The sequence below is a fragment of the Nilaparvata lugens genome, chromosome 1, assembly GCF_014356525.2.
Source record: "Nilaparvata lugens isolate BPH chromosome 1, ASM1435652v1, whole genome shotgun sequence".
In the NCBI taxonomy this organism is placed as follows: domain Eukaryota; kingdom Metazoa; phylum Arthropoda; class Insecta; order Hemiptera; family Delphacidae; genus Nilaparvata; species Nilaparvata lugens.
The window spans coordinates 14,660,724-14,688,498 of record NC_052504.1 but is presented as its reverse complement, the minus strand read 5'-3'; the positions used below and the strand labels follow the sequence as shown (position 1 = coordinate 14,688,498).

Below are 27,775 nucleotides of genomic sequence, written 5' to 3'. Positions count from 1 at the left end.
AACATGGCCGGTCGTATCTCAGCGAGGCCTTCGACACACTGGACCATGCTATTCTTATAGACAAGCTTTAAGCATTATGTTGTGGAAAGATCTCCTCCAAGACTGATTCAGGCGTACCTGGAGAGTCGCAGACAGGCGGTGCTGGCTAATGGAGTTCTCTATGAGATCAGAGATTGTGGACAATGTGGAGTGCCTCAGGGATCTCTGCTATTTCTGATTTCAGTTAATGACAAAGCTTAGGTAGATGGCAGGTGTGTTGTCTGTTATGGGGACGACATCACCTTCTTCAATGCGCGCAGGTCGTGAGATGGGAGGGCTGAAGGCAGCTATGGTGGAGACTGGGGCGTTTGTGTTGGACTGGTTCTCTGCCAATCGCTTTCTCCTCAATGAAGACACAGTCTATTGTGTTCAGTCTTAGAAATGGGAATGAGTACAATTTTGCCCCCATCAGACTGTTAGGATTTATCATAGACAGGAAGCTTTCATGGGGCGAGCACATTGAGGCAGTCTGCTCCAGGTTGAGCAGGGTAGTTTTCCTGCTGAGAGGTCTTAAATACAGTGTGCCACCTCATTATCTTGAACTGTGTTATTTTGGCACTTTTCAGAGTGTGATTTTATATGGCCTCCCCCTCTGGGGTGGAGCCACAGATATCGTCCGACTCCTTCGTCTCCAGAAGAGGGCCATGAGGATTATTTGTAGGGCTGGTAGATTAGCCCACTGTCGCCCACTCTTTATTAAAGAGAGTATCCTCACCGTCTTCTCCCTCACATTCTTTATACTCTTTGCAGAAGCAGAACACATGCAAATGTGGGGTTGCTCGTGACCTGACAGAGCTTCCACCCATATTAAACCAGGAGTAGACTCAGGCTGGATATACCCTACCAAAGGCCCAGCAGATCCCGCACTGGTCTGGCATATATGTCTATCAGCCATTATAAGGCAGGCTATACACGTTGCAGTATACCCACAGAGAAGAAAGAGGAATACTCCTTCTACTTTGTGGGTGATGTTTATGGCGAGTGAACAAGATGACATAAACCTGTGCACGTATACCGTCAAGGCCCATACACACGCTCAGATGAGCACACCTGTGCAGGTTAAAAGAATTGAAATTCGATTCTTCTCTGGTGACCAGCGCAGGTTGATCTACCTGTGCAGGTTTGCCTGAAGCTGCTCGCACACACGCTCCGGTATAACTTTACAGGTCACCTGCGCAAGTAATACCTCTCCTGTATAGGCTACCTCTCTTGGCAAGGGATCTGCCTGCTGTGCGGTTTCGAGGGCCTACTCATGGATCACTCTCTGTGAGTTCTATATGTTGGAAAGCAGTGTGGTGAGTACTTATTTTCTTTTTTGATCTCTGCCTCAGAGCAGCTGTTTTTATTTCACATTTTCTTGACATGTCCCAGTGGGCTTTATTTTAGTGATCCCTTTTATGGACCAATAAATTAAATAATACTATGCTGAGACCAGAGATGAACGAATATCATCCTGTATTATGTAGTATTCATTTCTTTATGCTGAGATGTACACACACAACACATGACAGAAAAGCATGGCAACTGTGCTGCACAGCTGCACACTTTTATGCCCAGTCCACACTTGGCCCAGCCAAGTAAGCTTTGACTGCTTTTGTATTGGCATCCACACATCCATACTGCGTGGCCAGTGGCGACCATATCGCCAATTACTTCTGAATTGGAGGAGGGACATGCGGAGCAGAGAAAAGTAGGGATAGGACAAAGACCTTAAAGAAATATCTTCAAGAGAGATGCATCTCTAAGGTATTTGGGATAGGATACAGCTGCAGCAATTTTGCTGTGCTGTAAAGTGGCCATCATAAAGTGAGTGTTCAACTGCTCATAATAGTCATAAAATGTTTCCTCACTGAAAACACTGAGTCTAATCGACAAATTGGCAACTGTGCTTCTTCCTATGACCTTATTTAACACTTTTATTGGCTGATCTTCATCTATTCCTGTTCCCCGCACATCCCTTCAAGTCAAAAGTAATATTTTGAATGGACTATTACAAGTGCTTGCTCTGAAGAGCACTGCATTCAATATGACGAATTGAAAATGGAGTTGAGATTCAAAAAATCAAATAAGAGGGGAATATAAAAAATATATCATTATATTTATATAATCATTATAATTGACCGAGCGAAGTGAGGTCTAAGATTCAAGTCGATGGTTTGGCATTTCTCTTAATGTTTAAATGTTTTAATGTTTATATGTTGCACATTTACGGCAAAATGCGGTAATAGGTTTTCATGAAATTTGACAGGTATGTTCCTTTTTTAATTGCGTGTCGACATATATTCAAGGTTTTTGGAAATTTTGCATTTCAAGGATAATATAAAAGGAAAAAGGAGCCTCCTTCATACGCCAATATTGGAGTAAAAATCAGACTATAGAATTTATTATTCATCATAAATCAGCTGACAAGTGATTACACAGATGTGTAGAGAAGCCAGTCTATTGCTTTATTTCCATAAAGGTGCGTACAGATATACGCGCCGCGAACATTAGCAATTAACTTTTAATCAGCTGACTATATCTGTATTTTTACAGAAACGGTAAGATACAGATATAAAAAACTTAGCATCAGCTGATTATCAAGAATCAAGAATTTATTGGCCATAAAACAACATTACAAAAATGTAAGCAATAGGCTTTGTCAATAATAAGTAAAATATCACAAGTTGGACTATAAAATGAACAAATTTACAAATACACATTGAAATATTGTAGCAAAATAACACGAGTTGGACTATAGAAACGAACAAAATTACACATATACATTGAAATATTCTAGGTACTCATTGACAGAATAGAAAGCTTCAGACTTGAGCCATTTATCAACAGAAATACAAAACGTTTTCAATGGTAACTTCTTAACATTATCTGGTAGTAAATTAAACATTCGAATTTGTAGGTACTTATGACTTTTTAGAGTTTTAGTCAATCTAACTGTAGGTCTAGTTATATCGTCCCTATGTCTAGAACACTGAGATTAAATTATAATATATATACAGACAAGCAAGGTCATAATTTTGTGTTCTACAAAAATTCCTCTACAAGATTCATTGTATTTCTTACCAAATATAACTCTAAGTGCTTTCTTTTGCCATATAAATGCTTTTTTTGAAGAAGATGAGTTGCCCCACAGTTTTACTCCATAAATCAAGTGTGAATGGAAGAGACCAAAGTAAATCATTTTGATTACATCAAGGTTTACACAATATTTCAGTCTTCGTAAGAGAAATGTTACTCTAGAAAGCTTTTTACATAAATTCACTAGGTGATACTCCCAGCTGAGTTTACAATCTAAGTACATTCTAGTCCTAGATTAAAAGTGAATTGCTCATGTTCGCAGCGCGTATATCTGTAGGCACCTTAAGGTCTATAGTTTCAATCAGGTACTTGTGGATGAGAATACTGCGTGAGGTCTACTGTTCACAGAACTACTAGTATAATTGTTAATAACAATACACAGAAAATAAACTCAAAAATCACAACTTAGTACACAGAAAAACCAGCAGAGCAGATGTCAAAACAGGAAACAGCAGAGATTGGTTGACTTGAAGGTGTGAATGGGGTGGTTTGCCAAAATATTTGGATGTTTGGCCTTCACTGTACTTTGAACCGCTCGGCTGGCCTCCGTCACAAAGTAGAAGGAATGTGACTCCGCTCGATAAATGTAAGCGATGGCCAAAGAAGGCCAGTGCTGAAAAGCCACCTATCCACAAACTGGCGCTTGCCGACGTTGGCTATAATTGTTGGGCCAATTTGTTGATGCGGTATCTCATTTGTAGCCACTGCCACAATAATATTTTGCCACTGCCACTGCGTTTTCACATAACCTATGAAGCATAGAAGTAACAAAAACAAAGATAAAAGTTCTTTGATGGCGATGGCAATTTGGCAAAGGGAAATATGGAAAATTAACACTGTGATCGTGTGAAGTGAAGAAAGGATAAATTCCAGTTAAATTACATTACATGAAAATTTGGAATTACATGAAACAATGATGAACTTGGCCTGCTAAAACATCAAACCTCAATTGGTAAATCAATTTTTTCCTGAATCCTTTTTATTTTTACCTTTGGTGTGTGACTTTATAAACTTTAAAACACTTTAATTATTTTAAACACTTTTATTTTTATAGGTTATGACTTTATAAACATATATTGATGCTAATAATGAAGCTAATAATTTTGATTTATCCCTCTTGAAACTAAAGTATAAGCATTCATTCTTCAAAAAGAAGTTTTAATAAAATCTGTATTTTTCTAAAATATTTTTTATAATTTTGTTGAATTATCAAGTATTAAAGTGAATAATACAATGATTATTGAAGTCATGTATTATTAATCTACTATTTCCATTGAAAGTCTATTATTATCGTTATCGTAGATGATAAAATTGGCTATTATAGTTTCAGGAAACTTTTGAATCTGTATTTCAGTGTAAATCTACCCTATTCCTTGGAAATATTAATTTTTTTATAATTGAGCATAATGTTGTTGGGAGCATTTTAAAATTAACGTTAAAAGGTTTTCTTGAATTGATGATTTGAGGTTAGGCTATTTGTATTTATTTTGGAGGAGGTTGTGTATTTGTTATATAACAAGTTTTAACAACTACTTAGATAATGTATCATTTACTTTTTTATTATCATCCAACAATCTGTAATTAATTAATGCGATTAATTTTTAACATGATCTTTCAATATATTAAGTAGAGCTAATACAGAGTGTTTCAGAAGTAACTTAGTGTCGAACATTCTAGGGTATTGTTCCTGGATGATAGGAGACTACAATTAATAATGTCGTATTTGAAGTGTCCAAAACTCAGCGGTCATCCTTATAGCTGCCATAGCTGGTTGTAAGCTGAAAAGCCCCCCTTCACTACACCACAGTTTTCCTGTAGCCTAGGCGAAACAATAATAGCAATATTACTTATACAGGGTGTTTCAGAAGTAGTGTCGAACATTTTGGGGTATTGTTCCTGGATGATAGGAGATTACAAATGTCGCATTTGAAGTGTCCAAAACTCAGAGGTTATCCTTATAGCTGCCATTTAGTTTTTTCACTTACGAATTTTTATCTTAAGAACAAAATGTTGTATTGATCTGGAATTTGGCATGAATATTTTGATATAAAGACTCAAGTATAGAATAAAAAATTTTAAGAATAAAAAATGTTCTATGTAAATTTTCAAACTGGCGGCCATTTAAAAATGTTGATGGCAAATTTCACGAAAACCATTCACTTTACAGAAAATTTACAATAGACAAAAAAGTTGGCAAATTTTATCAAGATTTCAAGGATACCTTATTAATTTAGATTGGTCTAAGAATATCAGAGAAATTAATTCGTTTTGTACTGCATGCATGCACAGGACAAACAAGATCATCTAAAAACATTGTAAAATCATACTGAGTTTCAAAGCTTGATCTTAAATACAATTGGAATTAAAAATTTGATATTGATGTTTGAATGGTGAAAAGTGGTCATGCATGCAGTACGAAAAGAATTAATTTCTCTGTTGTTATTTGATCAATCTTAATAAATGAGGTATCCTTGAAATCTTGATAAAATTTTCTAACTTTTTTGTCTATTGGAATTTTTCTGTAATGTGAACGGTTTTCGTGAAATTTGCCACCAAAGTTTTAAATGGCCGCCATTTTGAAAATTTACATCGATATTATTTTATTTTCATAGTTGAGTCTTTATAGCATAAATATTCATGCCAAATTTCAGATCAATACAACATTTTGTTCTCGAGATAAAAATTCCCAAGTTAAAAAAGCAAAATGGCAGCTATAAGGATAACCGCTGAGTTTTGGACACTTCAAATACGACATTTGTAGTCTCCTATCATCCAGGAACATTACCCCAAAATGTTCGACACTACTTCTGAAACACTCTGTATAAGTAATATTGCTATTACTGTTTTGCCTACTGGAAAACGATGGTGTAGTGAGGAGGGCTTTCCAGCTTACAACCTCTTTGCGACGTCACTGTATTTCAGTAACCCAAAACTCAGTTCCAAGATGCTTTATGCAAAATGACTTCAAAAAATTGTCTTTCAAATATAATATTGCTTACTAAACGATAAAAATGATTGAAATTAATACAAATGACTTGAAATTGGCTACAGCAATGACGACAATCTTAGCCATAAGATATTTAATAACCGTTTTGTTTATAATATCTCTTTGATATTAGAAACTCCAAAGAGCTATTGATTTTGAGAACTGTACTGCGAAACTGAGGGCTACTTGAATTGATAATATAAAAATAATATAGTACCTTTTTTAAAATACTTTTTTATATAAACACTACTAGTTACTAGTACTTTGTTATTTCTATATTATTTATAAAGTTTTCATTTGTTCGAAAGAAAACAAACATTACAATTTATTCATTTCAAAAATAAAACATCAGATGATAAGTACTCACTACATCTTGAATAATGGAAAATAATAAAGCATTGAAAAAAGTATTAAAATAACAAAACAATTAAATGAAAAATTACACCCTTGAGTAATACTGAGTTACAAGAATTGACTACCGTACAATACTAGACATTATGACAGTTACAACTGTTCATACATTGGATGATATTTTCCTTCATTAGCTCTCCTTACTCCTTACCTATTCAATTATCATTCTCTCTTTCATTCCTTGGTACATAAAACTGAATTCGATTCTCATCTCTATTCAGTCATATTAATCAAACATATCACCAGGTTCAATTCCTTATCCCATCTCATCCATTTCCTATAACAAAAACATTCTAAATTTTTTCTGCTAACTCTCAAGGGCAGTCTTCCCCTGGGTAGTCTCATAACTCTAAACAGAGTATGTGTTTAAAATATTGAACGTACAATTTATTTCAATGTAGGCGGGTCTATTAAATTGTGAAAAATGTAAATAGGAATCAAGATGATTTTAAAAATTTAATTGAGTTTGTACATATAGTGAAAAAGTGAAAATGCAAGCTTAGACTAAAAAGATGGCTTTTTACATCAGAATAATCTTGATGGTACTATAATATAAAACTAAAAAAAAAACAAGCTATAGACTATATAAATAGGTGAATGTTTTAGGGGATACAATTTGAAATAAACTTATCTCAAGGGGTATAGCAGTGAAAAAGGTTGGGAACCGCTGATATACATTATTAATATTATTAAAGTGTGTAGTGTAGAAAATTGCTTAACAATTTGTTAGTTTTGTGTGTTTTTTACCTAGTTTGCATGCTGTTTATGTTTGTAGGTAAACATGAGTGGTGTGATATTTTAATAATATTATAAACTATTGTTTAACCAAACAAAATGGATTTTGGTGATGTGTATTCTGGTCGTTACGTAAGTCTTAGGTGCCTGGGCGTAGGAGCTCAAGGAATGGTCTGGTGAGTAAATTAACATTTGACGTATTTTTTAACAGACTTTTCCGATTTATCTCTTCATCTTGTAAATTTAACTCCGAACTGTTTCTGTTTTGTGTCCAATCCATAGTGAGATACTGATATCGTAACTTGTGGTGATCAAAATTATAACCATCCCAGACTCAAATCCAAGAAAAAAGTGGAAATAATTTAGAGGCTTCATTAACATTTAATCATTTTCAATTCAATTAATTGGCGTTGCGATCTATTTGATCTGATGAGTCTGAATCGGTCAATGGGATTTCATATATACGTGCAAAATACTGTTATAAATTATAATAAAAATTATTATTTCAACTAATAGTCTACAACCAATCTGAATCCACCGTCTTTTTTAGTAACTAAAAATGCGGGAGAAGCATAATGACTCTGGGTTTCACAAACTATTCCTGCTTTTATCAATAACTCTACTTGTCTGTCTATTTCTGTTCTTTGAGCGATAGGTAATCTGTACGGTGACTTAGCAATGGGTGTGTAATCTGTAAGTTTGAACTTGTATTCGGGTAATTTCGCTTCCTCGAAATCAATTTCGTTTGTTGAAAATAGGTGTTTGTATTTATTGATGAGTCTTTTCGCTTTGGAATTTTGCTCTGGTGTAAGATCTTTATTAATATCTATTTCACAACCCCCTCCATCGAATAGTACAGAGTCTACTAATGAAACAGATTCGTCGTAATTACAAACTTCTCCTTCAATTTCACCAATAATAGTTTCATGCAACAATCTTATATCTTGCCTTCCTAGATTCAAAATTCTAATTTCACTCATGTTTGTTTCAAAATCATCCTCATTCCAAAGCACATGCAATTTTTATTATGTAATAACGATTCATTTGGAGTAAAATGGGATACTTTGAGCAATTTTTGTGTTAGATTGACTTTGACATTCACGTCTTTTTGAGCGGGGATTATTGTTTCAAGAGCACATTTGACGAAATTTACGGGATTGGGTATGCAGACTTCTTTTGTAATATTTGTTTCAGAATCGTTGTGTAATCTATTTAATGTACAAATCCACTCTTTATCCATGTCTAATTCGACTATTTTACCATTATCGTTCATTGAAATGATGTTATTCTCATAATCTAATTTCGTTTTATATTTTGAGAAGAAGGAATTTCCAACAATAATATCGGCCTGTAAGTCTTCAGAAATTACTAAATTTACTTCGAATTTCCTGTCATGTATTTGAATTTCACTCGAGATCATTCCTGTGATCGGCATTAATGAACCATTAGCTACCGATAAAGCAATACTACTATTTTTCAAATGTTTTAGATCATCGCTACTTAAAAGATTTTTTTGAACTATGTTTACGTTCGTACCGGTGTCAATGGTAATTGATACATCTTTTCCTTTGAATTTTCCATTAATAGTAAGTACTGGGACTTGAATTCTTCTCTCTTTAGTCAATGATCCATTCATTCCAAGTTCGTGCTGAGCATGCATTTCGGAAGACAATAGCTGTTTGAAGTTGGTTTCACTTTCTATTTCGTTAGAGCAATTATTTTCACTTTCATTTGAGTATAACTGATTATTATTGGCATTGAGAAAAAACTGCCTGACAAATTCTATCGCTTTGGATTGTTCATCTTTCATTGATACAGAAGATATTATATTACATGTGATTTCTTCTTTATCAATTGAATTTGGAGAATAATTATCAAATGGAAATTCAGCGCTTTGTTTTTCAAATCCGGATCCCAAGTTCATATCCGATTCGTCTAGGCTCGGGATCCTGTATTCGAGTTTTTTGATAAGAAAAAACAATCATCTTTCCAGTGATTATTCCTCTTACAGTATGTACAGAATCTAGTCCTATTAGGGTTGATTGGTGTCCTGTAATTGACTGATGTTGATTGTGTGTAATTATTGTTTGTATAAGGTTGTCTTTGGAAATTGTTCTGATTTGTTTCGTGTGGGAAGACGTTTCCGCTCCTATTTCCAAACTGTCTATTAGGATTAGGATTATGTGATTGTGTGTTTCTGTCGCGATCATTGTAATTATTATTGTTTGAATAAGGTTGTCTTTGGAAGTTGTTCTGATTTGTTCGTGTGGGGAAAAGTTTCCGCTCCTATTTCCAAACTGTCTATTAGGATTGGGATTTTGTGATTGACCTACATTTCTACTCAAATTTTTCACCACAATACTCAGATCGTTCAATTTCTTCTCTAAAGTATCTACTACATTTATTTTTTGGACAGGCTGTTCGATTGAAGCATTATGCATTCCTAACTTTTTGTCTAGAAGGAAGCGAGATCTTTCATATTTGGCGAGATTTTTCTCTAAATCTTCAACTGATGCATTGTCCATGAAAGCAACATGTTGCAATGCTCCTACGTCTAAGCCTCTCAAAACATATCCTACTATTCTTTTCTCTGACATTTGAGGCTCAAGAATGTGACAAAGTTTTATTATATCTGCTGTGTATTCTGTGTATGTTTCTGTTGGTAATTTGTTTCTGTTTTCGAGTTTTTGTCTGGTTGTCTCTTCATGAACAGGGTCTACAAGTTTACTTTTTAAGTGGCCCACTGCATCAAGAAATGTCGCGTTTTCATTTTTATCCGAAAATATGTCGAAAATTGCCAATGCTGTTTTCTTGAGGTAGAGGGGTAAATACAAGATTTTATCATCCTCATCCCACTTATTTATTTTTGCTGCCCTATTGAAGGTTTTCAACCACTCGTTAAAGTCTTCACTCTTTGTACCCCCATAGCTTTCGGGTTTCGCAAAGGGTCTTTTATCATTCCCTGCCATATTATTTTCTGGAATTGGGATTTTTGCTAAGTTATCGGGAGCTACTGTGTCGTAGATGTGTTCTTGATTTCTGCCTAGCTTGCCTACTATTCGCTCGTAATCGGCTAACATAGGGAAGATAATACGATCGCGTTGAGACAGGGACCCTAACTTAAGTAATCGACTTAGAGCATCTCTAGCTCCTGAATCGTGGTCCACATAAATACAAACTTTTTTTGCCAAGTCAACAGCGAATCTCAAGTATTCAATATTAACAGATTGAGGGATGTGAATACCTAACTGTTTGCCTAGCTCTAATAATTCTGATTTATCCAGAGATTTTACTTTTAAATCAATAGGTAAACGTAATAATGAAACCTCGAATTCACTAGGTGATTGTTCAGAGTCACTAGAACTAGAGCTACTCATCTCAATATAACAATAATAACAATTATCATATTTACCCTGTACGTTGAGAGAATAGAGGACATAATTATACGAGATCAAACACAGAATATAATAATTATGATAATGACCTGAAATGAAAATGTCAATAGATAATTTGAAGGCTAATCTTGTCAATTAATAAACTCTTTCTCATGAGAACGACGCCCAACACCATGTAATGGGGTATTTATAATTGTGAATATATTGGGGTTATATTATGTATGGTATTGTGATGGTTTTATAAAGGTTGTGAGAACAACCCTAGACATTATGGTAACAATTTATAATAGGGGAATCGCTTGGCTTGCGAGAGGTTAAATTGATCAAACTCATGAGAAAGGAACTATATTTTAAAATAATAAACAAAACAGTTATATTTTGGAGAACTAAGTAATCGATTTAATCAAATTGTAACTCAAAATGAAACTGGAAACTTAAATAAAAATAATATTGAGAAAACTTTTAAACAAACAATAGAATAATTACAGGATTTGCCTTCAATAAAAAAGATGAATAATAAATAATAATAAAATTGATAATATTAGCTCACTGAACTCACTGAACCAGGAAAATGGTGTCTCGGAAAAGAAGGGTAGAGCCGGGCCCGATTATCTGCAGTAGATAGCTCCAGGTCCCGTCCTCGTAACCGACTGACTAGAGCCTCTCATTTTTTCCATAATTTTACTTGTCATGAATTTTCACCGTCGTCAGCAATTATCTATTCACTGTGAAAATTCATGACAAATAATAAAAATTATGTAGTTCTATTACAATAGACATACTAACATTGCTAATATTATATACTATAATACACTCAATCATTCATTTAGAATTTTATTGATGTTTAAATAGTTGTCAATTCACTTGAATTGCGATGTATATACAACATACAACTTTTTCCTTCTTGCTGATAAGCCGGTTCTGCAATTCCTAGGTATAATAATTCTATGAATGGTAGGAATATACATCAATTTTGTAGTTTTAGTCAAAACTATTTCCATGGAATCCATTAAAGCAAAGGAATAATACTTCTAAATGATTATGCATTAATCCTCTTCAAGATCTTACAGTAACGATGCAATTTCTATTAATGCAATCTTGTCGGCGACCAGAATAAGATTATGATAATTGTTTAGGATAAGCTCATCAGTTGAGGCCGTACACATTAAACATATTATCACAAATTAATATTTATTGCATTGTGGACTACGTTCTGTGTGTTAATATTGTATTATATACGATACATAACATGCAAAATAAAATTGAATTGAATTTATTTTTCAAAATTCCTAGATTCCCAGGTCCCTATTCTCAGATTCCAGTCAAATTTGATTATTGTAGCTTATTGCTGCTTGAGAAAATTATTTCATTATCAACATTGATCTTATGATGCATCATATCTGTTGAGAACGTGACTCTTCTGTCTCGATATAGAATAATATTTATATATGATATGTCAAAATATATATATCTATAGGCATTATATCTGTCAAGCATTAATTATTCATGAATTTCATTGCAGCACGGCTTTAGACAATGATACTAAGCAGCATGTGGCCATTAAAAAACTATCAAGACCGTTTCAAAATGTTATTCACGCTAAGCGTGCATATCGGGAGCTAAAATTGATGAAACTGGTAAATCACCCAAATGTAAGTATTTCATCGCTGCTTTATTTTTATCGATGCATTTTCAGATACTGAAATTTTAGCATGAATTATGAAAAAGAAAGTATTTATCGTTGGATTTGCAATTTAATAACCACTAGTAATTATTTTATTATTATTATAATTTAATAATTTTATTGATGCAGAATTATCAGAGTGGATGTCAGGCTGCTTAGCTTGACATTCCTATCCGTAAATATTCATGGAAAATTATCTACAAGCCTCCTTTTAATTAATGAGTTGTATAATCGCTTCCCGGTGGTTCGGAACCCACCAAAACTGTAGGTCCATTCATATCTCATTATCATCAGCCTCATTACCCACGCATAAGTCTGTAGCTCATGTGTGCATCACCCTAAAAAAATATCTTATAATTTATTCAAATTATAATAATTTCTTAATTTTTTTACTCCCAGCAATCATAACAGTTTCCCCGCTAGAAATAAGGGTTGCTGCTTGTGACTAGCTGATGATAATAATATTTCACATTATTATAGTTATGCGCTTTGAAATCACGTATCACTTCCTGATGGTATATCTAAACCTGTATGTTCATTAGCCTATAATTATTATTATGAATCTCTCCCATTACCCGAGCACAAGCTTAGGGATCATGTAGGCAAGCAACATCCTCAAAAAACACTTTTCCAAAAGGAAACAGGCTGAAAATAACACAATACATTGGATAATCGTGAAATGGAATCGGATAACCAATTCAGAGTTCACTGCAATGTTTTGCTTTCAGATAATCAGATTGCTGAATGCATTCACACCGCAAAAGACTCTGGAAGAGTTTCAAGATGTCTACCTGGTAATGGAGCTGATGGATGCTGATCTGTGTCAAGTGATACGGATGGAACTGGACCAAGAGCGCATGTCCTATCTGCTCTATCAGATGCTCTGTGGCATCAAGCACTTACATTCAGCCGGCATCATACATAGAGTTAGTATATTTTCCACTACTTTGAATCTCCATCAACGTTTCAAATGTGAAAATCACAGTCCAGTCAAATAGATTATCCTTCACTTTATATTAACATTTTAAACACATAATATTTTTTGTGAATGTTTGTTGAAACATTTTTCTCAAGAATTTCGTAGATTTATCTCATGGCGTTTTTAAATACAATCAATTATTGACAAAAATGACTATAAGTGCAATATTCAGAAAGAATCAATAGACTTCTTCAATGTTGTTTTACATGACGAACTGCTTATTATTAAATCACTTTTTGCAATTAAAAAGAACGACTAGCAGTCAGATTTTTTCCAATAAATGAATTAATCACTCACTGTGACAACGAGATCTTTCGGCAGGTCCGCCATCTTCCTGGTTGTCAATAGATATTTGCTCAGAACTGTTTAATCCCTAATTTGATCCATTTTCTTTTCTACAAGGATCGTTCCAGAATTCAGTTGAACTATTACTTTTTATAACGCTGAAAATGGCAGGAAAAGGCTGAAGGCTTTAAACATCTTCCTTCAAGGTTGCTTTAGAATTTTCATGCGGCTGCCATGATTCAATTGAATTTTTCAATTCAATTCTTTATATGTACATAATTATATTTGATATTTAACAAAATAAGAATTACATTTTTACCACAACAGTACAAAGAACATATTGATTGAGTGGAATTCCCCCAGTAAAACTATGCGTCTGAGATTGAGAGACAGTACCAGCAAGCAGTATCATTCAATAAGTAGTTATATGGTATTATATTTACTATTAATTACAATATGCGTGATTAAAATTACGAAAATAAATTTCAGATAGGTTAATTATAAGTGATAACATAATATAGTGTTGGTTGTAACTTGATATTCAGAGTGGGAGAACAACGAAAAACCGGTGGTAATTCAGTTTTATAAGACTGTATTATGTTTTGAAACTCTAAATGTTTGAACGTGAGGTATGGATGTATAAATGAATTTAGCATTTCGAAATATTACTGTATAAAGTTGCCCAATGCATTTACTCCTCCTAGGTGTAAGGTGAGTGAATCAGCCTCTCAGCTCCAATCCAGCCTTTGCTGAAGAGCCATTTCACAAACGAGCTTTTAAACATCACATTGCTGCAGCTCTCGGCCTCCCTCATATTATCTGGAACATTCCTGTATAAAATCTGAGCTAAATAGTATGGTGATTTGAGTTCAATTCCGTGTGTCAATCTAGGTATAGAATATCCATGGCTGTTTCTATGTCGTGTTTGATAATTATGTTCGATATTGATGAATAGATCTACTTTATGTTTCCCAATATAAATGAATGATGTTTTAATGTATAGTTGTCCAATGTTGAGCACAGGGAAGTCCGAGAACAGCAGCGCTGTGGGGTATCTTGATTCCTTTTTCAAAATAGTTTTTTGACCGAACGAAGTGAGGTCTAAGATTCAAGTCGACGGTTTGGCATTTCTCTTAATGTTTAAATGTTTATATATTTATATGTTGCGCATTTACGGTGAAACGCGGTAATAGATTTTTATGAAATTTGACAGGTATGTTCCTTTTTAAATTGCGCGTCGACGTATATACAAGGTTTTTGGAAATTTTGCATTTCAAGGATAATATAAAAGGAAAAAAGAAGCCTCCTTCATACGCCAATATTAGAGTAAAAATCAGACTATAGAATATATTCATCATAAATCAGCTGACAAGTGATTACAGAGATGTGTGGAGAAGCCAGTCTATTACTGTATTTGTATAAGGTCTATAGTTTCAATCAAAGACATTAAAGAGGTATGCATCTTTAAGCTGAGTTTAAACCAAAGTTATTAACAAAATGGTTATAACTTAATCCTTATAGATTATATTACATAGATTGAACTGAAGTTGACCTACACATATGTTCATCATGTGTATGATAAGTTATGTTCAATCTAATACAATCTAAAAGGATTGAGTTATAAACATTTTTTTAAAATAAATTTGGTCTAATCGCAGCTTTAAGGTCTTTGGTTTCAATATTTTGTTTTGCAGTCATGGTATTATTATGCGTGCCCATCAGTACCAATATTCTCACATTCGAAAAAACTAATTTAATAGGTGAATAAAAATAAACAAATGAACTAAATAATGCTGGAGAAATTATAATATTTTTGATTCTAAAAAATTAATTTTCATCAGAAGAAAGATGACACTCCCCCCCAAACAATAATGCCATATATCCTCCTACACAGTCTGATATTCAGCACATGGCTCTGGGAAAACCCATACAACAATCTTCTCAGTCTCTGTTTTAAACACTGTATATGAGGAACCCAACTCAGACGATAATCAAAAATGACTCCAAGATACTGGTCCACAAGCGCTAGTTTATTAATAGATCCACAAGCGCTGGTTGATGATCCTATATTTCTACATTCATTCGTCAATTACGAGCAATCCAATATCCACTCACTTCTTTTGCCAAATTAAAAAAATCAGTTTTTTTAACAGAAAATAATAAAAGTGCCACTGAGTATTGTGTATTGTGTATGGTGACGACATTATGGGCCGGTTTCCGAGCTCGGTATTTAGCTAAGTTCTAGACTTTAAACAGCTGGAGTCAGAAAATTGGCTTTCCGAAACGGGGCGTAAGTAGTAGTTTTATGATTATCTTTATTTTTTCATTTCTATAATTGGAAACGTTTTTCTTTGACGAAACTATTTTCTCTTTATTTTATTTTGTGTTCAATTTTCTAGTTTTTCGAAATTTAATTTAAACGTGGACTGCGAGTACGTCCCGTTTCGGAAAGCCAATTTTCTGACTCAGCTGTTGAAAGTCTAGAACTTAGCTAAATCCCGAGCTCGGAAACCGGCCCATAGTCATCACCTTACATTCATAAATTGACCACGTGTAGTGTAGTGTAGTGTGTATTGTGATTAAATTATGTCAAGGCCAACTGCTTCTCTTTCGTTTCTATCCTCTGTTGAAGGAACTATAACATTACACAACAAACAACGAAGTCTCCGTCCTTTCACGTCACAGGCCCCAAACATTGTCGAAGATGTCCGAAGACACTTGACAAAATTAACTAGTAGTTCTGTGAACAGTAGACCTCACGCAGTTTTCTCATCCACAATTATCTGATGTCACCAGTTGAATCATAATTTACTCTTAAAAGCTGTTATTTGTTTTCTTCAAGATCAAAAACTCACTTATTTTGATAAACTCAGTTCACGTTTGAAGTTTTATCCCATATTATGATTTATTCAGTTTCATGATAATCTTCCCATCTGATAAAAATTAATTTTAATCAATATATCGAAAAATTAATTTCAATCAAGAATATTATAATTTCTTCGGCATTATTCAGTTCATTTAATATTTTTTTATTTTATTTTCAATCACCTATTAAATTTGTTTTTCAAATGTGAGAATATTGATACTGATGGGCACGCATAAAAATATTGAAACCCTACCTTATAGAAATAGACACGGCCAGACATCTGTGTAATGCATGCAATGAATAATCCACTTGTCAGCTGATTGATTATGAATAATTCTATAGTCTTATTGATCCTATCTTCAAAGTAGATGATTCTTTTTTTCTTGAAATTTCGTATCGAAATCATGTATCGCATGACCACCTTCCTATTTAAAAAATAAAGTTGCATTCAATATGGCGGATCCAAGATGGCGGACCAGATTTTTGAAGTGATAGTTAACTAGTAGTTCTGTGAACAGTAGACCTCACGCAGTTTTCTCATCCACAATTATTTGATGTCATCAGTTGAATCACAATTCACAGTTGAATCATAATTTACTCTTAAAAGCTGTTGTTTCTTTTCTTCAAGATCAAAAACTCACTTATTTTGATAAACTCAGTTCACGTTTGAAGTTTTATCCCATATTATGATTTATTCAGTTTCGTGATAATCTTCCCATCTGATAAAAATTAATTTTAATCAATATATCGAAAAATTAATTTCAATCAAGAATATTATAATTTCTTCGGCATTATTCAGTTCATTTAATATTATAATAAGATATTTCAACTTATCTGCCTTAAGCTATAATACATTATACAAATGATATATACTAATTATTCCCAAATGGAAAACAAACATAATAAACACTACATAGAGTTCTTAAAGACGCTGCATTGACTGCGAAGCGCGGGCCAGGCAATCCCCAGTCACAACAAGCATAAACGAAAGGAGTACAATAGATTTGAATAAATTTTTAATGGAATAGAAAAAATAAATAACAATTTTGCATGGAATGAGATACAGTAAAGATGCGTGTTTGTGTGTATGAATGGTAGTGATTGGGCTTGGATTGGATTGGGTAGGTCATCGCACGTAACGGGATCGAAGCAGTTGCTCAGCCGCCTCCCAGTCCATATGGTACAACATCCTGTCAACCCTCTTCCTGTACACCGACAGCTCCAATCAACGAGGTCCGAAAGCCCAGTCACTGAAACTGAAACTTACACTTTCACTCTTATCAAAATTCCACTTCTACATATTCTTTATAAGTTTGGGAATTTGACTATGACTGGTGAAAATGATTCTCGAATAGTATATTGCTAACAACATATTACAACTTATCAATTAGAATAATATTATTTTTATTTCGAATTGGTGTTTTAAGGATCTGAAGCCGAGTAACATAGCAGTCAGCACAAGCTGTTGTCTCAAGATTCTTGACTTTGGTCTGGCTAGAACCGCCGGCACCTCAACAATGACGCCATACGTGGTCACAAGATATTATCGAGCTCCTGAGGTAAGCATTTGCATCATTTACTACTGATAAATTTATTCTCTAACCTATTATAGTTTTTTTAATCTCCTCTTTTGAAAAATAATAAGAAGGAGCTTCAGGAAAGTACCTACAGGTATTTTCGTACATATTTGATGAGAAGTATAGACATACCTCCTACTCAGTAGTTATCATATGGCATTAATATCCTAAAAGCACCCTAACGCAAAACGTTTGCAAGGTTGAAGTCGTCCCTAATTCTCCACGTTTTCACTTTCTCCATACCATTGAGGAATCACCAAATCACCAATAGGCTAATACGAAACATTCGAAACCCCCATGAACAGAGTATCCGTGAAAGAGTACCCTCCAGTGCGATAAGTGGAAACAAAATCTTTTATTAAAAATAAACCGATTTCGCTTTAATCCACAATATATTTCCAAATAAGTTATTTTATTCTACATGGTGGGGCAATCAAACGCCACTATTTTAGGTATAAAAATTAAATTCGCCGAAAATATTTTCAAGTCAAGTATTCCAACAAATCGTAAAAACCCAAACGGGAATTTTGGTTACATACGGAATAGTATATTTCGCACCTAGAGCAGAAAATGAGATTTTTCCAGCTCGAAATCGGTTTTCAAGTCCGAGGCCGTAGGCCGAGGACTAGAAAAGATTGAGAGCTGGAAAAACATTTTTGCCCGTGGTGCGAACGATATTTTTTGCCACACTACAGGTATTGCTGACAAAATAAATAAAGAATACAAAATAAAGAATACTCGTTAAGCTATCGTACCTATCTCTTGATTTTAGTGGTAGAAGATTTGCAGTCAGGATTTCAGATTCTTTTAAAATTTCACTTGGAATACCACAGTCATCTTCAAGCATTTTTGAAAATTCGGAATGCACTAATCAACAATAAATAATTGAATAAAACTGGTTGCGAAGCGAATTAGTTTGATTCGAAACTGGAACTGAAATCATGGCTACTTCAGCTGATGATTAAAGTGGCCACTCGCCCGATCTAGCGGATGACTTATTAACTACTTCCATGAGCGGCTGGAAAGAGACAACTTTCTGGCCTAGCCCGGAAAAGAAACCCTTTTCTGACGTCGTCTGCAAACAAGGTCTTTCAGATCTACGTAGGGACTGGAAAACAGCTGCTTTCTGTGCAGTGTGGCGAAAAAATTGTTCTTTTAGAATATTACTCCAGTAAGGTGTAACACATTGCACACATTGTCCAAGTCTCACACTGAAATTCTTACTAACACGCAACAAAACCACTGGTGCTATTGTACGAGTTTCTTGTGTTATCAGCATTTTAGATTTCTGATGCCGTAGTCGAGTGGATCAGATGCTGGATTTATGATTCAGAGGCCCGGGTTCAAATCCCGGCCCGGGCAAGATATATTTATCTTGGGCCACTCCCGTGTTTCGGATGGACACGTTGAATCGTCGGTCCCGGCTGCCTAAAAAGTAGTAAGGTCATGTCAGAGGCCCTGAAATTGATCAGTTGCGACCTGAAAACACCAGACCTGAGCCAGCCAGGACACTCGATATTAGATTCTGTATTGTTGGAAGAAATGTCTCAAAAACCTTTGACTTGAGGTATCCCATAAAAGATATTTTACAACTAGTGTTCTGCATGATTGAAATTTTTTTAAATACGACCATTTTGTTAACTATGATGTGACAATGAAACCTTGCTGTTCACCAGTCCACTTCTCCATGGTTACTAACTTCCAAACGTGTAAAACAGTCTCTCACTGCTGCTTCCCCCAATATGGACTCCCTCTACTACACCAGCATTGTTGAATCGTGCGGTTTGTCTGTTTATCTTAAGGTTAAAAATAGATCAACATTTTCCTCGACTTAATACAAAATCTTACAATAGATACAATGAAATGAGTGAAATGTTAGTCACTTTAGTGGCAATTGAAATATTCGACAAAATAAGCGGTACTATGATTTTTCAAGTTTAACGTTTTTTATTGGCTGTAAGACCATCCACAATTTTCAGATAATCCACCCACAATTTATTATATTTGAATATCACTATTTTTTGTATTTCACCAATTATTGTTTTGAGTACGGTATTGAATAATTGTCCGGTATTTCACAAATTGTTTTTAGGTAGTTCTTGAAATGGGCTATAAGGAAAATGTAGACATCTGGTCTGTAGGATGTATTATGGCAGAGATGATCATTGGTGAAGTATTGTTTCCTGGATCTGATCACATTGACCAATGGAATAAAATTATTGGTTAGTTGAAAGAACTGGCATGGCTTGCATGGGTGGGTTGGGACCATACTAACAATGTTGTTTCACACAAGTCTGAGTGAAAGGAATATGAACTGTGATAATAATATTTCATATTATCTCTTATTGGTATTAAATTTCTATAAAGTATATAATTTCATCCTTTCACCTGTAGGAATGCTTCTCTAACAACATGAATGACTACAGCTTGCTTCATTATAACTAAGCCTTATTCACTTCATAGTTGAACATGGTTCAACTTTTTCCCCCATTCAATGCTGTAAACCGTGCGTACTAGAAACAAAACTTGGTTATGAAAAATTCGTGATATTTTGAAGATAGAAAAAGATTCACTTATCAAAGATATACTTATTCTAAATCATTAGGAATATTTTATCAAGTGAATGCTTTTTAGGAGATCAGCGTTTTCAAAACCATAGAAATCTGTTGTTGGGTGAATTCTCTGTTCTACTGTTTTCAATTAATTACTACAATTCCCAATATTGGGAAATGGATAAAAACCGTATTCTGAATGTATACTTATCAATAAAGATTAATTGTTTCAGATGAATTTCATTCAATTTGATAATGTCAAGCTACATTTCTCTTTGCAATCATTACAAAAAATCTCATTGGCCTGGCATGATCTTTACTTAGCACAAATTTATATTCAAATGCAATTCTATTTCCTTTGATGGAGTCATTAATAAGCTCCATTATTATTTTCTCTTCTTCCATCAGCTGTCTCATTTATTGAATATTCCAACAATAAAAAATTGAGTATTAGATAATTCTTAAATAATTTTCTTGAACAGTTATTATTATCTATATAATTTCCTTTCAAGAACAATTGGGAACACCATCTCAGGATTTCATGATGAGACTGCAACCATTCACTCGAAATTTCGTTGAGAATCGACCTGAGTATCCTGGCGTCTCTTTCGAGCGTCTCTTCCCTGATGAGAAGTTTCCATCTGACAACAATACGGAGTATGGTCGTCAAAAGAGTATGTACTATTTTCTGCATCAATCAATAATAGATCCTATTAATATTATCTTGCGATTTAATTGATTCTTTAACTTTTTTCAATGTTATTTATATCACCTAAAAACATGTTCTTCTCCCACTCTTTTCTTAAGAGAACTAAGAAATGGCTGTTTGAAATGAAAGATACTTTGCTTTTGAGAAATATATTGAAAAAGTATGGTAATATTTATGTGTATTTTTGTTTTATTGTTTTTTTTCAATTTCATTGTGTTCTGCTGCAGGCGGTATTGATGTTATGAGACAGTTATGCGGAGTAGACTCAAACTATTTTTGTTTATTGAAATGAATAGCTTAATCATACCCTTCCACGCTTACTTGATGTGATTAGTTCATTCACGAAAAATGTTTGTGAATTTTACATAGGTTTTTTTGTGGTGGAAATAAAATTCATTATTCATGATTGAAAGAATTCCCATTGCTAAACCAAACTAAGGACCTAATTTCACTGAAAAAAAATAAATGAGCCACATTTACAAAACCTTACTTGGTACGCCCAAGTGAAGAATGCTGGAATAGGAAGGATACAATTATTGGATAAAATAAAATACAATTCATATGTGTAAAACTCATTGTGCCGGTTGCACAAACGCCGGTTAAATCGTGATTAATCCCACGAGAACCAATCAGGGAAGCAGTCTCCTCAAAAACGCCTTCTTTGATGGTTCTCTTGAAATTAATCACGATAAAAATTTAACCGGCTTTTGTTAAACCGGTTCATAGAGTGGAACATTATAAAACACAATTCAATTCCATATTTTGAACCCAACTAATCCCGAATTAAAGTGACATATACGACGTTTCTAGGGTAATTCCAATGTCTGCTGATAGTAATGTTCAGCAAAGACAAATAATAATGTACAGGATCCTGTACTAATCCTATACTAATCCACAGGAAGACGAAATGAGAGTTTAGCCTACTAAGAGCCTGAAGGTTATGACGTGACATCAAAAATAAATAAATTGTTAATTACATACATAGAATTACTAGTACCCTTCAAAGTTTTATTTCAAACATTACTAGCTTTGGCCAATCATGCCATTATTAAGTAGTGTCTTCATCAAGTAGCCCTATTGAAATAAACTAAGAATAAAATTTTTTATGTGTCAAAATGCTTTTGGGCATCAAATTGCACATTATTATTTATATCGTTATATAGCTCAATATTTGAGACCACTTGAACAAGTTCAAATAGAAATTAATTTTTGGTCTTTACAATTGAGTTTTAATCAAAAATACCTGTCGTTCTATTTTTTTTATTTATTCTTCATTACATAATTCAATTTTGTTTCAGTCTTACAAGCACGCGATCTTCTTTCGAAAATGTTGGTGATTGATCCTGAACGAAGAATATCTGTCGATGAAGCCTTAAAGCATCCATACTTTGGTACCTGGTATGATGAAAACGAAGTGAATGCTGTAAGTATTGCATTCATTACTAAGCTTTTACGATAATATGCCAAATATATTTGAATTTCTGGGATCTTGAATATCACTCAAAATCAAATCAGTTTTATGTTGACATCATACAATCCAATAATCATTATACTTTACATTATGATAAAATTTTGCTGATTATAAATAAGCAGCAATTAAAGCTTATCAGTTAAGTTCAGAAACAAAATACATTTAGTTTACAATCAAGCAAGATTATTATCATCTCTAACAACTTGTCGAAATAAAGATACTACTTGCTGAATTAGAACAAATTTGTATGGAAGTAGGTGCTATATTGTGAAAATATGTTTTGATGCTACATTCACTCATCATTCACACAATTAAATAATAGAAATTTCATGCTCATTATATGTACTAACTATCGATATTACAAAATGAAGTCAACCAATTACAATGAATAGACTAACAACTCATGGATACATGGTTACATGAAATTTTGATCCATACTCCTACCACTTTACGATATTGCATTTTAGGTATAGGGTTTGAAGAAAGAATTCAGACAACGAACTCCACCCCATGCCTTGAACTCACCGTCCATGTACACAGCAATCAACTAAAATAACAATTCCTTGAATATGAACACATGTCCAGAGATTGAAACAATTTAAGTCTCTTCTCCATATTATTTTATTATTTATTAGAATCAACTAATTAGCAACAATTCAAGATGAGTAACACTATATGAAAAGGTTCCTGTGATGAACCCGTTAATTTTCTCCAGTTGATTTCTCTCAATCAACTTTGTTAGCAAATTAATTAAATGTTCCTTATCAATAAATAACTATATTTTGATCACCGTTGATTTTATACAGACAATCTTATTTGAATTGCAGCCAGCTCCTGGATTGTACGATCATTCAGTTGATGAGTGCGAAAATACATTGGAGCAATGGAAGGAACTGATTTACAAGGAAGTCATGGAGTATGATGCAATCAATGGGACAAAATCATTGGATTTGAATTCAAATCGCACATGAGGTTCATATTATTTTTATCATTAGGACGAATATGCATTAGTATATTCATCAAGTATTATGAATTGAATAATACGCTTATATTCATTATTTTCTACCTGTTGGAAATCGAACATTTTCCTGTTATTGTTAAATCGTAATATTTCCATTTATAATTTTGTATTGCTTAGTTATTGTTATAAAATCAATGTATTTAATTATGTTATACATATGCTCATATTAAAGTGAATTGTGAACTTGACAAAAAAAAATTTATGGTTCATTCTTCGATCACACTTTTCAAGCTTTTGTGAAATTCGAGATCTCAAGACATGTGGGATTTGAGTGGCTCTGCAGAAGAGATTAGTCTGCATCATCTCTAGTGGTTATTTTGATCTAATGTTCGGACCAAAAAACCCTTTGTTGACTGGGCTAAGGATGTTGTGGAAGAGGGCATAATGAACAACAATCCGGTAGGGTCTGCTCACCAGCTGTGTCAGTTTCCTCAGCCTTTAGGGCACTCTCAATGATAGTAAATAGACTGTATAACTATCCTTGAGTCACATTTTGTCAGTCTCTTATGTCACATTTTGTCAGTCTCTTATGTCACATCTTGTCAGTCTCTTATGTCACATCTTGTCAGTCTTTCAATGTGACAATTCCAAGTTTAGTATCGATGATCTATGAGTCACGTATAAGGTAGATTTTTAAACACTTATAGGTAGGCTATTGATAAAACACAAAAGAAGAGTTTTTATTGATTTGTAGTCAGAATTGATATGCCAATACCGGTACTAGAAATTGTCTCGTTCCAGGCGTGAAGTATATCAGGCTAGTTTTACCGTATATTGATAGACTGTGCGGTAGGTAGCCTATTATTCAGTTTGCTACCGGTATCCCATTTTTTCGGAATAAATAAGTTACAGCTCTGATCTTAGAATTGACATGGACGCTCATTGTGAAAAATTTGTGTCATAAAATCAACGACGACCAACAAATTAGGTCTGAATACAAAGAGACGCCGTCCATCCAGGAAGCTGGTCAATGACGAAGGACAGAAGTATGAAGTAAGTATTGAAATTTAATTCCATGGATTTGTAAATTAATAATAATAATAATGGTTTTGTTCATAGCACAGACATGCCACTAGGGCATGTCCATAAGGGAACACGACAAGGTGAATAAAACCAAGTCCTTAGATGGACAGTCAGAACGTAAAAAACACAAAAACGGGCAGGAAACGGGCAGCTTGTTGAGGATCCTCACCGGCTGGTAGGCCAGGCTGCTCTGAATCCTCCCCAATCTTCAGTAAGGGAGGTTCAGCCTGTGCCTGTTGTCATGCCGATGAAAGGGTGAAAGTCTCCTCTGGTAGGCAAGGCGTCAAGTCCCCGAAAAGCTGCAATGGCAGACCTGAAAATGTAGAGGTTGAAGACTGTCATTATGCGCTCCATTACAAATAGTGGCTTGCAATTCGCCAGATAATCAGCACCACACAAAGTTCTTATGGCTTCCTTCTGCACCAGCAATATCCTTTTTACCTCTGTGACACCACCCCACAGTGTGATACCATAAGCCATCATACTATGGAAGAAGGCGAAGTAGCACATGCGATGATGGGCCACCGGGATACAACCTCTCAGACTTCTCAGCAGGAACAGCTGAGCCTGCAACTGCAACAGACACCCTGAATGTGATCTCCCCAAGCAAGCTTGGACATTGATCAAGATGGCAGTGAAACAGTGATTGCGAGTCTTCATGTGGTAGTTGTTCGAAAATCGTTAAAAATAATGATAATGCTTTGGAATGTGATGGTTTTTGTCATAAGTGGTATCATATTAAATGTGCTAAAATATCAGTGTTTGAATATCGTAAAATTCAAGATCTTGTTGATATAACTTCTTGGTACTGTGCTGCGTGTCGTGTTGAGGTTAGGAGTTTGATCTCAAAAAAAGTTGAAAAAACGCATCCTGAAGTTTTAGGATCTTTGCAAGTAGGTGAAATTCTCATGAAACTGAATATGAGTGAAAATTATTTAAGTTTAAGTGATAGAGTTCAAAAAGTGGAAAAATCTGTTTCACTAAAACCGGCATCTAACATGTCTCAAAGTGATCAGGTAAACTTGCAGTTACTTGATAACTCTAACTGTGTAAGTGACTGTGTAAGTAACTCTGTAAGTGATGTTTCTAGGGATGGTCCTAATTTTTCAAATAGTATTATTGAGAAAAAATCGTGTAGTTATATTGATAGTGTCGGAAGGAAGAAATATAGTAGTGTATCAAACCAAAATCAGGAAAAAAGTGGAAAATATGATGCTGTACTGTGCACGGTACCAAATAGTCTACCTCAAAAATCAGTCAAGAATAAAATTTCAACAAAAAATGACGTAGTTCTTTGTACTGGCGAGGTCTCAGGGCTTAAAACAACAAATTTTGACAGATCTTCTCCAGTTGTAAGTAATAAAAATTTCATCTTTCTAACCAGAATTGATAAAAGTGAATCCAGTGTTTCAGTTAAAAAGTTCCTATCAGATAGACATATCAATACAGTTGAATGTACTGAACTGAAAACAAAGTATGATAACTATAAATCTTTTAAAATTGAGGTGTCTGCTGATGATGTAGATGGACTACTGAGTGCCAACTTTTGGCCTTCTGGTGCTCTTGTCCGCCGATTTTTCGAGTCAAAAAACCCTGTTATGAACTCTCGTGTTTTTTTAGGGAAACAAGCTCCCCAATATCATCGCCTGTGATAACTGACTGTGATAGTAAAAATAATGACTTTACTTTAGGACATTGGAATGCACAGAGTGTCAGATCCAAGCAGGGTCTTCTTTCTATGTTTATTGAAAATCATAAGCTTGATTTTTTATGTGTGTGTGAACATTTTTTGACTGAGTGTGAGTCTGATTTCTACTCTCACATTTCTGGTGTCAAATTTTTCAATGTCTGGCTCTTCCATGGTGAGTGCTGCAACACCTACTTGGCATGCTAATTATGTTTTCAGTTCAAGGCGTGTGCATGAAACTGCTTTGATTCACTTTAAAAATGACTTGGCGAGAACATCTTGGGATGCAGTATTTCAGAACCCAGGTGACTCTGGTTTACTTGGGAACTTCTTCAAATTCTTCCAGGAGAAATTTGATAAATTTTTTCCAGAAATTCTCAAGACATACAGCTCTCGGCGACCACAGAAGAGACAGGGCCGTATGAAGAGTCATCAGGAGTGGTATAATGATGATCTTGCTGCGATCAAGGAAGTTATGTTGGCTCTAAAAAATAGGTGTGAAGGTGGTGATGATGGTGACAGGAGGAGATATAGACGTGCTAAATCCATCTACAAGAAGCAAGTTGAGTTGGCTAGGAAGGTAGCAACAGCAGCCAAAATTGACAATGCTCCAAACCGCTGTAAGGCAGCCTGGGATGTTATAAATTCTCATCGTTCCTTGCCAGTGAGAAAATTGGAGTTTGCGAGTCCGGATGCATTCAATGATTTCTTCATTGAATCAGTGAATAGCATTGTAGGTGAACTGCCCACTGCTGCTGCAGACCCTGCTGAACTACTGGCTGCACGAGTTCCAGCAGTGCATGCACGCCTCTCTTTCTTCCGCCCCATCACTTCATTGGCCCTGAGGAAGATTGTCAAATCATTCAAGCCATCGAAAAGTCCTGATGTGTATGGAATGTCTGCATTCATGCTTCGTGAGGTGATTGAGGAAATTGTTGATCCACTTGCTGTGGCAGTTAATGATTGCCTGAGGACTGCCATCTTTCCAGACTTCTTGAAAACATCTAGAACCACTCCGGTTTACAAGAAGGGTGACCACCAGAGCCTAAACAGCTACAGGCCTATATCCATCACTCCAATCTTTGGTAAGGTGGTTGAAGCGGTCATCAAGCCCCAACTTGAGGACTTCTTTGAGAGGAATAACCTTTTTTCAAACATGCAATTCGGTTTTCGCAGAGGGAGGTCTACTTTTGATGCGGTAAATCGGGTTGCTGAACGGATTGGTTCAGCATTTGAGGATGGTGAATCCCTAGCACTGACTCTTTGTGACCTAAGCA

The 27,775-nt window shown here is 34.7% G+C and overlaps 1 protein-coding gene across 2 annotated transcripts; it reads left to right on the top strand.

Annotated features, from left to right (window-relative positions):
• Nucleotides 1–3,855: 3,855 nt before the first annotated feature.
• On the top strand, nucleotides 3,856–23,986 carry LOC111047064 (stress-activated protein kinase JNK). Of its 2 annotated transcripts, XM_022332730.2 has the most exons (9): nucleotides 3,856–4,069; nucleotides 7,290–7,425; nucleotides 12,167–12,296; nucleotides 13,057–13,254; nucleotides 17,886–18,017; nucleotides 20,128–20,257; nucleotides 21,100–21,261; nucleotides 22,595–22,719; nucleotides 23,595–23,986. In XM_022332730.2, exons 2-9 carry the CDS (start codon nucleotides 7,349–7,351, stop codon nucleotides 23,736–23,738), a joined length of 1,098 nt encoding a protein of 365 aa, XP_022188422.1. In that variant the 5' UTR covers nucleotides 3,856–4,069; nucleotides 7,290–7,348; the 3' UTR covers nucleotides 23,739–23,986. The 2 variants fall into 2 exon arrangements, with proteins under 2 accessions (XP_022188422.1, XP_022188423.1); XM_022332731.2 differs by lacking the exon at nucleotides 7,290–7,425 and having other exon boundaries at nucleotides 3,876–4,069.
• The last annotated feature ends 3,789 nt before the right edge of the window (nucleotides 23,987–27,775 follow it).

What these genes read in the sequence shown, in the direction of transcription:
- LOC111047064 (XM_022332730.2), top strand. Translation starts at nt 7,349, where the DNA reads ATGGATTTTGGTGATGTGTATTCTGGTCGTTACGTAAGTCTTAGGTGC. An exon ending in GGAGCTCAAGGAATGGTCTG is followed by an intron (nt 7,426 to 12,166) that starts GTGAGTAAATTA and finishes ATTTCATTGCAG; the next exon opens with CACGGCTTTAGACAATGATA. An exon ending in ATGAAAACGAAGTGAATGCT is followed by an intron (nt 22,720 to 23,594) that starts GTAAGTATTGCA and finishes TTTGAATTGCAG; the next exon opens with CCAGCTCCTGGATTGTACGA.